General features: G+C 36.9%; 1 protein-coding gene across 1 annotated transcript in view; it reads right to left on the minus strand.

Moving 5' to 3' along the window:
- FBXL2 (F-box and leucine rich repeat protein 2) overlaps positions 1-13,235 on the minus strand; it is a 52,431-nt gene that overhangs the window by 38,475 nt on the left and 721 nt on the right. The window contains exon 2 of the mRNA XM_065051977.1: positions 1-62. Within this exon, the coding sequence (XP_064908049.1) occupies positions 1-62 (62 nt within the window). The remainder of the gene's footprint in view (positions 63-13,235) is intronic.

The raw sequence follows: 13,235 nt of genomic DNA on the forward strand, positions 1-13,235 counted from the left end.
CTCAACAGAAGTTCTTTGGGTAGTTTTTTGTTAATAAGGGCTTCATCATTATTTGAGAAAACCTGGAAACAGAAAGAAAAATCATCATTTAAAAAGACCAAGAAAAATACCTTTTAGAGAGTCTTTTCACCTACTAAGGCGCTTAACTCTTTTAAGTTACTGTTAATGTCAAGTTTTCAACATGTTAGTTGGTAATACTATAAAATTATTTCAACATATATAACAGGGCCACACCCACACATACACCTGCTCTTTCCTAGTGCTAAGATTCGACCGCACAGAAACTGTGGAGCAACTTAATAATCATTAGACAAGCAATCTAAAGCCCAACTTACACCCCATATGGAAATACTTTGAGGAACTGTAAAACTTCTAGCAATAGCAAAACACACACCAACATGCACCAGATGCACAGTCCTAACACTGTCCCATTACAGAAAACAGAAACCAGACACTTTCCAGTTGTTCAGGTCCCTTCCTTCACCATCTATGGTGCCAATTCTTTGGCCCAGGTATGTAAAGATGATTAATAACCTAAAGATTTAAGGAATTTAACGCCACAGATATGAGAGCAACTGCTATAGAAGCAACAGAAGCACCTCAAAAAACACTACAAGAAAAAAACTGAAAATGCCTCATACCCACAACTTCATATTACTACCATATCTCCTAAGAAAAAGAAAATGGAGAGAATGAAAGAAAATGCCTAAGGGTCAAAGCAGGAAATACGAAGATTATACAGGAAAACGTTTCTGCAAAAGGATAAAAGGTCAGTCAGTGGTTAAATAGAAATACTACACAGGACTTACAACTTATTGTAAATATTTAGGTTTGAGAAATTTTGCCAGAACACAGCAGTAAACAAAACAGAAGGTGAATCAGAATTTAAGGAACCATGGCATAGACTGGAGAAAGTCAAAGTCAACAGGGAATCACTTCCCCTCTAAAGAGAAGACTTTTATGGAATCCATTTGCTGTCCACATTACCAGAAACAAAAAGCTAGAAAGAGGAATCCAGAATAGATGAGAATTTTCTGAATGCTAAAAGGTAAACATGAAAACCAGACAAAACAGAAACATGAAAAACAACTGGAAGAAAATTTTCCTCTATGCTTCACTAAAAATATGCTGCTCCTGACTCAAGCATCAGGAAATTACTCTTAGCCATCCTACCATGAACACATATCACATATTTGGTAATTAATTGCTTTGTTTCTTGTTTTTTAAAAAAAAAGGAAAAAAAAAAAAAAAAGGAAGCTCAACAAGAGGTGGTTCTGAAAAAAGGTACATCAAGCAAAGAATGAAAAAAAAAAGCGCTGAATATAAGCAAACAAACAAAACTAAGATTACAAAACTTGAATTTCCTTTGGCTGCCAACAAGAACCTTTTTTCTTTTCCAGTACATCCCATGCTGATTTCAAGTCTAACTGTATACTACTGTTTCTCAATTTTGGCACAACAGCAAAAGTCACTTTCTTCACCCGCCACCTCTGTCCATGGTTATACACACATCTAAGAATAATAAAACTCTCAACTTTCAATAGGACCAACAGGTTCAATCAAGCTTCCTTGTCCTGCAACTGGAGCAGCACAGTTGTCCACAGACTGGTGACTGTAGGCATTCAAAGTGTAAAACACCTATGCATATATATATATCAAAAGGAGAATTCTAGTTCCTTAAGAGAAACATTCTTGGCTTTAAGCAGTTCCACGTGGCTGATCACAGGCTGAGGTTTGCTCAGGTTCTGCTTTACATCCAATAACCATTGCTGTTGTTATTTTCAGCCTTTATGCTGAAATACACTACGTACATCAAGACTGGTTTTAGAACTGGTTAAGCACTTCTGAGCTTGGCAATTCATCCATTTATGAAATATCTGTGCATATGCCATTTTAATATCATATGCTACTCACAGTTTGTAGCTTATAGCCTGAAAACATTAGTATATACTGGGATGTTTTAGAAGAAAACATAGTCAAAACATAGGCCTAATTGCATTTATTGCAGCACTCATTCAGAAAAAGGTGACACTTGCTATCTTCAGAGAACTTAAGATCACTAAAGAGCAAAGTGTGTTACAGGTTTAAAAACCATTAAGTTACCAAAGAGGAAGCTACTGCCATGAAAGCACATAAGGTCTGTGACAAAATAGACAAGTGAACTTTTTAATTCTTGCCTGGAATCTAAACATTCTGTATCACAGACCACTAAAAGTCCTCTTTCAACTCAGTTATTCTATAGCTGCAGATAATTCCTCAAAAGTTACATCATCTAGCATACACTTCCCACTTACATGCCTAAATGGACACTATTAAATAAAGCTACTTTGCAGACTGCTACTAGTTTCCATGTGTGCCATCACTTTGCCAGTACAAAAGCTGTTATTATCAGTTTTTTCTTTACACTGTAGATTCCCAGATGTACAGCAACATATATATATGCTCACTGTATGAAGCTGACACAGCTTTTAAGTTAGTAAGGTATAAGCATGTTACTATTTAATACAAAACAGCTACAATGCATGCTCAAGACAAGGTATTTTTCTCCTGAGGCCAAGGAAAATCTAAACCTCCAACCAAACTGCCAGCTCCTATAGGAAAAGGGCTTACAATGTCTATATGTTTATGTGAGATATCTTTAGACTTTTAACTTAACGTTGGACTGTAAACTGTTTTGAATACATGACAGCAGATACAACCAATATGGTTGCATGTAGGAAACCCAGTTAAAACTGAAAAAAATGCAGCTTTTACTACTGAATATAAGAAGAGTGCAACTGGCCCAGACACACAAGGTACCATGTCTGTGGCACAAGTCAAAGATGAGGCCACAAACAGATCTGAAGCTGTTTTCACTCAAACAGTAAATTGTGCATTAGCTATAGTTATCTCATAAAGTATTATTCTTATGGAATAAGAATATTTAGAAAAAAAAAGCACAAAAGAAAGAAGGTGCAAACAAGATAAGGTATTTACGTAATGTATTTATTCTTGGAACATTTCCCGATAATCTAAAACTTCCATTACTAAATACTGTGTGTACATTTATGTATCACCTCTGTGAATTAAACAGTGCCATCCTTTCTATTTTTTACTTGATTTTTATCACATACCTCCTAGATTTCTGTTTCTTTTTATTACAAAAAAAAAGTCAAGGAAGTGTTCAATCACTGTAAAAATATTCTAATAATCTTGTCAGATATTATTTATTTTTCTTCAGTTACATGTAATGCTGACAAAGACATGCCCTCAAAATACCAGTATACAATAATACAAAATAATTAAGAATACTGTGGATGTAGAAAGATTATTTCTTCTTTCTATGCTTTTGCATTTGGTAGCAAGTTTGACTGTGTCGATGACCAGGTATCTGAAACCCTAGAAAAGTGTGGATTTAACTGTACTAAAATCCAAAATACAACCAACAAGTCTGTGCACAAGGAAAAAGTATAGGTGAGACTGAACATATGTGAAAAGCATTACTCTAAAACCAGCTCTAAATTTCCTGTAAACATAAGAAGATATATGGAAAAATCTCTACATTCTTAAAGGAATTGCGAGAAAAACCCACAAGAGAAAACTATAATTGCTTATTACTTGAATCTTGAGTAATTTCTTACATTCCTTAACTGACCTCTCTTGGTATCTCCACTGTACTTTTGAAAGATTGGCTATTATGAGCTAAAAAGGGAGAATTTCCATAAAAAAAAAAGTTATCTGGTACTTGCTTACACTAAATTTCTTCAGCAACTACCACTTTTTTTTTTTTATAAATAAAGTATCCATTGTGTAAATCTCTCAAATTCAGAAAGAATAATTGCCCCCTTTTGCTTTCCCTTCCATATTCTTAAGCATACTAATTGCCACTAGTCCTAGAATATAACTTCTTGGTACACCACAGTTAGCTTGCCACGATTGAAAACAACACCTATTATTCTCTTCTAGTCTAAGAGTTACTGATAAAGCTTTCCTGTTTTCACCAAAATCAATGAGTTGAAGAAAACTTTCCTGATAGAGTTGCACACTTGTCATTTTGGCAAAGAACTGTAATATGCTCAAAAAAGTTCATTTTTCTCTACAAAGACACAAAGGAATATTCATCGTAGTTTATCATGCTTATCCAAAACATTTAGAAGTTCCCTTCAACTAGTATTTCAAGATCAAAATAAGGCTATACTAACAAATTTGTTGATAGCCCTTACATTTTTTTAAAGATGCAATTCTGTTGTCATTCAGTCCTCTATCGAGGAGGACTATTTTCTTTACAGATGAAAGTTTTGTCAGCAGCTCAGCCATGATGGCTCAGTCTCACAGATGTATTTATGTATCTAATTTTCACTGAAATCACAGCAAATAACAACTTCCAACCTGTCAACTTTTCAAATCTAAAGTTATTAAAAACCAGACTCTCAAAAATAGCCTTGTTTAGTAGCATGCTAAAGTGACTAATTATGGGTAAACGTATATTTGGAAAAGAGAGAAGATGATGTCTGAGAAACACCAAAGAACATCAACAAAGAGAGAAGACAGATATATTCTGACAACAAGGCTGAGTTATTTATCAAGTCAGGAATAAAACCCAATGTAGGGTCACTGTCACGAATGGAGATAGTAGTTTAAAATCAAATCTATACATTTTCCTTCTCCTACGGCTGACAAAGCAAACATCCTAGTTATATTATAAATATTATCATATGTAAAAAGCATCAAGTCTTTCAGGTTTTTGTTGGCAAGAACAGTATTTGCTTAGTATTATTTATGTAGTAATAGGCATCGTAAGAACAAGATATTTAAAAAGAAACTCTTGATAAAATAAAGTTTTATTCAGTTCCTCTGACTGAAGATTTTTGTTACCAAACACAAACCCCACCAGCTTGCTGCACATCTCTTCCCATCAATGGAGACACCTAATTGTTGCCTGTGCAATTTCCCCTTCACCATGCTATTGAAATTGCCTCTTGCTATAGTAGCAGGAAAGCAAGCAGATCAGTTTTGCTACCCAAAGCAGTTCACAAGTTCATTACTAAAGTAATGAGTGGCATCCTAAAAACCTCTCTGTTTGAACACAGCAGAAAACGGAGGAGGAAGAAGAAAAGGGAAAACAATCTTCCTTTACTACAAATTTCTGATTATCTCATGTTACACTATAGAGTGCTTGCTAATGGTCAGAGAATTGCTGCTAGTTGGTGCTTCCTCCAGAAATGTACAATTAATGCATTAGACTTAGGCAGACTGGCAGAATCATTTAACACCATGCAAGCAGCAAAATGTAACCGTATCCAGGCAACAAAAGGAGTGTTAGACAGGCAAAGAGATACGCATTGCCAACAGAACTGAAATAACTGTTACTGAAGACACAACAGCTGACGGCACAGGGCTGGTGTTAAATTAGAACCCATGATAAAGCTTTCCATATAATTGATAAAATTACGACACAGCAAAGCAAACCTCGAAAGGCGATCCCATCTCAAACCAAGCTTGTCTACAGTGGAGACAGACTGGCAAAGTCTTCTATTTCAACACAGAGTATCTACCCTCTAGGCTCTCACTCCTATACTCCTGCTGCTCACTGTGCTCTATCTCAGTCTTTGACTTTGTGCACTTTAAAAATCCCAGACATCCTGGTCTGTTGTGGTCACTAACCTCTCTTTTCCTCAGGCACCCTCTACCAGAGCTCAGGGTATTCAGTAGGCTTCTAGCTTCCTCCTCACTGCCAGCTACCCACTGGATCTTTTGCCCTGGTCTTTCCTCAGGATATTTTCTCTTCCAGCACCGTGACAAACTGACAGTTCAAAAAGCAATTAACACTTCATATCAAAGCCTTTTGTTCTTACTTTGTTGGTGATCTTAAACGGTGAAGGCTCACTCTCAGAGAATAAGATCAAGTATACCTGGGAACCTCTCTTTCTTTCCACAATGCCTTCCACTGATCTAGGGCTGCCTGTAAGGGCCACATTGCTTTTAATGTTTCCCCAGAATAAGTGCTGTCCAATATAATAAAACCTGCCAGGCAGACGCAGCTGGCCACACTGCTGCTTGGTTTTCTTCCAGAAGAGCCATCATTCTTGTTTTGCCAGCACTGGTATTCATACGATATCATTCAGATTTTACTGGAAGGCATCAGTCTGGCTCTGCAAAGGTCTGTTCTCACTGGGTGACAGATCATTTGTAAACTCCAGAGCTGATGTCTGTAGCTGCACGACTCTATCTTGAGACCTTTGGCTGCTCCAACTCAACTGCCTCTCAGCGTGGAGCAGGAGGTGCTTGAAGGTTGCCTTGCCTGCTGTCTTGAGCACACAAGCTCATTCTCAGTCGACCAAATAGTGTGCATTGCCCTTTCCTGTGTGTTTTTCAGAAGGGCAGTCACCTATTAACAACATATTTGGAAATCACCAATCAAATATTTTCAAGAGTATGGCTTAATTACTGCAAGCCGTATTAAAGCCTAACAGGTTAGCCTGACCTGCACATCCTTTAATGCAAGACTTAACCTCACCTCCTACAAAGTCACTAAAGAGACACATATTAAGCCCCACATATTAAGCATACTTTCACATACTACTGCCTTACTAGTGCTGTTATTGGAGGTGTTGTGAAACAGATTTATTTAAATGTTTAATTATTTGTAAATTCTGATACAAACCAAAGAGGCATAGAACAAACCCAAAGTTGCATAAATTTTTCTGTACCCTATCAACATTTCAGACTGACTTGAATGTGATAGTTCCTACTTTAACTTGTTAAAAAAAAATACGAATGGGAAAACCAATAGTTTGCACAAGTAGTGATTGACCTAAATACTTGCAGGCACAAAATTCAGTTGAAAGACAGCATTTTATCAATAGTTACTATCATGCAGCTGATGCTTGGCAGCCTGCATGACAGAAAACATTAGGTTCAATCCAATACCTAACCAAAAGAAATACTTTTATTTGCAGAAAAGGTTTGCAAGTTTTGCTTCCCCCAGGTTACTCTGATAGAAGCTATATGGAAGACTAACCCTCCGTTCAGGTTATGGTCCACCTAGTTCACACTTTGTCTTTTAAAGAATCTTATTCTAACCACTACCAGAGATGTCAAAACAAACCTGAACCCAAAGGAAAAATAAACTACCCCTTCCCCAGTCTTTCATGACTAGAGACTGGTTCAGGCCAGGAAAAAAAAAGTATGCAACAACTACTGTTTAAACACTAAGCAGCATGGAAAAAGCTGTTAATTGTATCCTTCTATATTCTATAAACAAACATAAAAGCTGAAAAAACAGGTTTGACAAAGTTTCATCCTCATCATCTGTTAGTCATATACTAATCAATAAATCTTGTCTTCAGTTTGATTTCTTTTTAAAAAATATATAAAAAATATTGAATATTTTAATCTTCAGGTATTTATCCACTATTACTCTTTTACGATTATGCAGTTCCAAATAAAAACAGTGCATAATGAAGCATTTAGACATTATTTCCCCCCCAAAATAATAGTGATAAAAAAGCAGCATTCAATTAACAGTCAAATCTACAAATCACTTTCAAGTGCAATATGGGGAAACCCATATCATCTACTTTATGGGCTGGGAGATCAGCACACCTGTGGCAGAAAATTAGGATCAAATGCATGAAGCAGTTGTTGATTGTAGCCCATCACAAGGCTAGATTATGTATTGTACAGATTACGTGCTTTCTTTTTCTTGATCAGGTAGATAACAAACCCCTCCTTAAGCATCAAGCAGGGACTCAAATGCAATTTACAAAAGTCTAAGTTCAAAATACCTGAGAAAGGTTCTTTCCTTTCACCACTCAAGTAACTTTGAAACTCCAAGCAGAACTACTGGAATAGGTTCTAAGGCAGCTTCCATCACAACTTTCACAGGGACTATATGCTCAAAGTACAATTTGTTTCATCACCAAAGTTATTAATTTGTTTTCACGCAGTCTTGCAGAATCATGCTGTATAATACACATTCTCAGCCATTCAGATCATGATAGGTTTCTGGAAAATGAGGCTGAGAGAAAAGTCAGTGCCCATTTGTTTTAATGCAGCAATATTTGATTATGGATAGCCATTCAGTCTCAGCCATCCAAATTCAATCTACATCACAGATCCATCAGAGCCCTTAGGAGCACACTTTTCAAAACTCCTCTGAATCATCACTTCTGCATACAGTTCTTTTTACTGCCATACATATGGCAAGTCTCAAATATTAGCATACAAATGAGCAAACTGATGGCATGAAAACAGAGACCTGAAATCCTCTCAGAGTTTGCATACTGAGATTCCATTTCCCCAAGAGTTTGCACCATTCTAATTTGGAATGACACAGCCCTCCATCCAGCCACACAATCCCACATCCAGAAAAGCAATTATTTTACTTACTGCACTTAGCTCAAACTGTAAATGAAATTACAGCTTAAGTCCTGACTACATGTTTGAAGCAGAATCCCTTTTAAGCACCGGTGAAACAAAAACTTTGAGTACAAATATTTGCACCCCACAACATAACCGCTTTTCAAAAATATATTTGAGACTTAAAAGGTATATTTCATTACCAAAATGACTCTATAGCTTCTATAAAGCCTTTTCAAAGCAGTGCTTGATCTGCATCATAAACACTATATCAGAACTGGTGGTTTTCCTACTACTGAGAGTGTGAAAAGCAAACCTTCTCTGCAAGGCAATCTCCCTACAGTATGAAACAGAAAAAGATGACACAAAATCTGTGTTGTGGGTACACACACCATATATGTAGTGTATAATTAATAAAAGCTTTTGATTATAATAAAAAAAATAGGTACCTCATCAGGATTACAAGCAGCAATTATAACTGACTTCGAAGGAAATAGCATCATAGTAGCATTTCCAAAGCATCTCTTTCAAACTGTTCCAAGAAAGGTAAGAGGTTGAGATTTAGAAGAGAAACTGGACACTCAATTGTTAGTATTTGCCAAAATTTATGGTTATTGAATTTCTACAGAAATAAAATAACCTTGATACTTTCGCTTAGGAAGTAGATTATAGACCATTTGCAGAACTACAAGCACACTCAGACAGTTTAGCCCTTAATATTTAGATAACTACTACATAACATCAAGTCATGATATGGAAATGTCTTTCCTGTGTGAAGCTCTGACCTCAATTTCAACCTGTGAAGACAGACAAGCTTGACATACTGGTAGAGTTTCACACTTATGCAGATTTGATGATGTCTTGTCTCCTTATTGATTTAAATTTACAGAACATATTGGTTAACCAGTTGAGCAGCAATCAAATCCCATTAAAATAGCATTTACTTTTTCCTTCTGCCCCAAGGAGAACACAGGAAAACAATGGGACAGAAAAAGAGATAACACCATGAAATATGACCACTGTTTTAAGCATAGCAGCTTGATACCAGATTTTAAGTACTTGCTTGTGGACTACACAGCTGCAACTTGTGGTTCCAAGCAGTCATAAATGCACAAGCCCAGAAAAGGGCACATTTCCAGTTCCAGTCCTCCTCTAGCATGAGTGCAGTGGTTCCTCCAAGGCAAAGATAACAACCCAGAGGGAAACACTTAAGAGGTTGGACGAAGTTGATTATATCAGCTGAGGTGCCCTGTATTTTAAATAATGCAGCTATTGTTCCATTTCCATTACCCCTCTGTATCAAATAAATTATTTTAGTCCATTTAAACACCTAAATTCATACCGTAATTCTGCTTGGGTTTTTTTTTTAGGCAGGGGAAGGCACAGCAGGGAGACAACAGACTGGGTAGGGATAGGAGGAAGGTCACTGGAGTCAGCAAAACTTATGCATCTTACAGATTTTGTACTTTCTTTTACTTGACCAGGTAAATAACAAATCCCTTCTCAGGCATCAGACATTCAAATGCAATTTGCCAAAGCCTAAGTTGAAAATGCTTGAGAAAGCTACTTCCCTTTGACCATTCAAGTAACTTTGAGACTCAAAGCAGAAATACTGGAATATAACCTAAGGCAGCTTCCACCACAACATCATTCACAGAGACTGTACTCGCATCTCATCACAAAAATAATCCATTTGGTTTCACACAATCTTGTAGAATCACACTATCTACACAGATTCTGAGACATTCATAGAACAGTCCATTTTTTGAAAAATTAGTCTAGGAGAAAATTCTGATCTTCACGAACTACTAGTAAAAAAACCTTTAAATCTCAAGAACAACTAGTTGAAACTTTGATAGAGACGTATAAGAAATTTCTTGATCCTGAAAAATAAACAAGGAATTGACAGAGGAGATACCAGTATTCTGTGAATTTTAAGTCCATCATTATATTCATGTAATACCTTATTTGCATTTTTTTGTGTTGTAACAACAGATAAAAACTTCCTGCTTTTCTAAGAACGCAAATCTGACTTTCACCATTTAAAAGTTACAATCTTCCTTCTCAGAAGCTTTACAATTAGAATATCCCACTCTGTGTTCAAAGTTCAAGTGGGAAAGCTATTTTGTAAAAGCTCAGACCCCTGGACTCCAACCCTATCACATTCAAATCAAGCCACACAAAATCCATTGCTCAAGTATGACCAGAAATTATAACAGTTTTTGCCTTGTGCTATAACATAAAGAGGGGAAAAAAAAAAACCAAACACAAAACCAAACTATGAAGTATTCAGATCACCTTCCTAAAAAGGTTATTGGAAAGAATATAAGTGAATATTGTGGCTATTGTCTTAACTAGCTGGAGGTTACAGTCTGAACTGTGACGGAGAACTCATTGGTTTCACTATTTCATCTGGTTTTGTCCTACTTAGCGTATCCTGTATATATGTATTTCTGATTCAGTTGAAACACTACCAAAACTATCACACAAGTTGGTAACAATTTATATGAAATTAGAGCAGTTATTCTGCTTTCTAATTGACAAAACAGCTGAAGTACTGTTAATGTGTAGCCTTCTGCTGGCATTCAGATCAATACTGTCACAGTGCCAAGATTAGTACTACTTTTCTACACTAACCTAAAAATAGTTGCCATGCTTCAGTGAAAATCTGACTTTTATTTTAAACTTTCCACATCTGCTAGCCCCATATTATCCCTAGTTTTAACCAAGATGAGTAAATATTACAGTCTATTGCCAAAATAAGAAAGTAGTAAGTTAATGGTCCTTCTGATTTGTAGGAACACTGATATTCCCTATAATAAAGGGTCTGGTGTTAATTGGTCAAAACTGATTCCTTCCTTACCTCTCCTGAATTTTAAACTAAGCAGCTATAAAGAATTAAGAGGGAAAAAAAGAACCTAAACAGGACTAATCCTGTAACATAGAGCAACTCAAGTATAAGCATTCATGGAATAAAATATCTGAAAAATATGAAAAGAGTACAAGAAGTGATGCTATTTCATCCTTTTCAACTAAGGAGCTGCCCAATACAAGATTTTGAACAGCAGTAAAGCTTATCTGGTATAATTCATGAGCTGTTACCTGTGCTGTTATAGCAACAGTTCACTGCTTTTTTGCAGATTCTATGTCTGCTGCGTTTAGACTACTAAAGGTACCTAATCAGGAACATCAAAATGGACCATGAAGGAAAACTCCATAACTGGAGTTTGGTAAATGGAAAATGTTTATTTTTATTGTGAAACAGTTTATAAAATATTTTGTCCATTGTTTTTCAGTCTATAATTTTTCCTAAGTTTAGAACAGGAGATGAATCCATATTATTCAAATGACTTCTAAGATATGCCATACCAGAGAAGATACAGTACAACATGTGATGGAATACTAATGTGAAGTAGGATATGTCATTAAGCTGCATTATAATCACTTCACTAATACTACACCATCCACAGCCTCATTCACTGCTATTTACTCTTCCTTGTAGCAACAGATAAATTCTGAAACCTTTGCAAATCAAATCCAACATGATTCTACATAAAAGCATACTGCAATCCCATGCAGTCTATCTCTATTTTTATTCCAAATCACAGTTTAGTTTTCAAGGTTGTTTTGCTGAGGTTCAAAACATAAAGGCTAGAATCAAGAAGAAGCAGAAGGCAAACTGCAGGAGAAGAAAGAGAAGGAGCATGAAAAAGTCTTCATGCAAACGAAGAAGGGAAAGAAAAGGTGCAACACCACAGGAATATGCTTCTTCCCTTTGTAAGGCTGAGCACTCCTTCTTCCTCTCCAGAACTTGCTGCAGGAAACCTACTATGTTTACACACACATAAATACACGCATAAAGTGATTTTCTGCCTTAAAACACTATGTATTTCCCCATGTGTGAAAGGTTAGCAACTGTGCCGCCTTCTTGTATAAAAATATCACTGAAGCATTAAATTGTAATTGAAAATGGGGATCATATCAATATGCTTTCCAAACATGTCACACCTGTCCCTACTCACTCCCCCTTACACGCCTTGTCATCTTCCTTTCACAAACATAACAATGCACCTCTCCCCGGCTACTCGCTGTGTACATGTACAGTATCACATCCCCACATACTCTCCCCACAGAGCAAACCTCAACCACTCTTCCTCCTTTGCTGCACCCTCCACACACATACGCTCCATGAAACACCATCTCTACATGCAGATGCAACAAACCTCATGCACACCACATACATACCACAAAACTATTTTATTTATAAATGCATCTGTGCATGCACATAAACCACCACAGCTACGCATACTTACACATATAAGCAACTGCGACTGTATAGACACAAAATACCATACCTTGTATCTGCTACGTACATATAAAAGTACAGATAATCCTTGCAACACCCATAGCATACATGCCTATAAAAATACCCACATACTATGCCACACCCAATGTTCACTATACACACACACAAGCCCATACCCGACAGCAGTATACAGACATAACTACGTACACACGATGCCATGTCATGTCCCTGCACATAATGTCATATCGCTGCTACAACACAAATGCACACATATCCAAAGCCCAAATCATAGCAGATACACACACATACTGACACAGAGGTGTAGTATTACCTTCATGTCCTACTGTACTTTCGCTATACACACACATCCCAGGCCACACCCTGGCCTATTGCACATGGATAAACACAGAGCACAGCGCCCACCCCAGCACCCCAAGCACCCACACTGTAACACCCCACATCTGCTCTGTGCACTGACACACACATCAGCTTCATCCCTACTTTACACAGGGGGACGACACACCTCTCGCATGCCCCAGTTGCTTTATGCACCCCTATACACACGTTATCACCCGTGTGTCACACAGGG

Source organism: Columba livia, chromosome 2 (assembly GCF_036013475.1).
Source record: "Columba livia isolate bColLiv1 breed racing homer chromosome 2, bColLiv1.pat.W.v2, whole genome shotgun sequence".
Taxonomy (NCBI): domain Eukaryota; kingdom Metazoa; phylum Chordata; class Aves; order Columbiformes; family Columbidae; genus Columba; species Columba livia.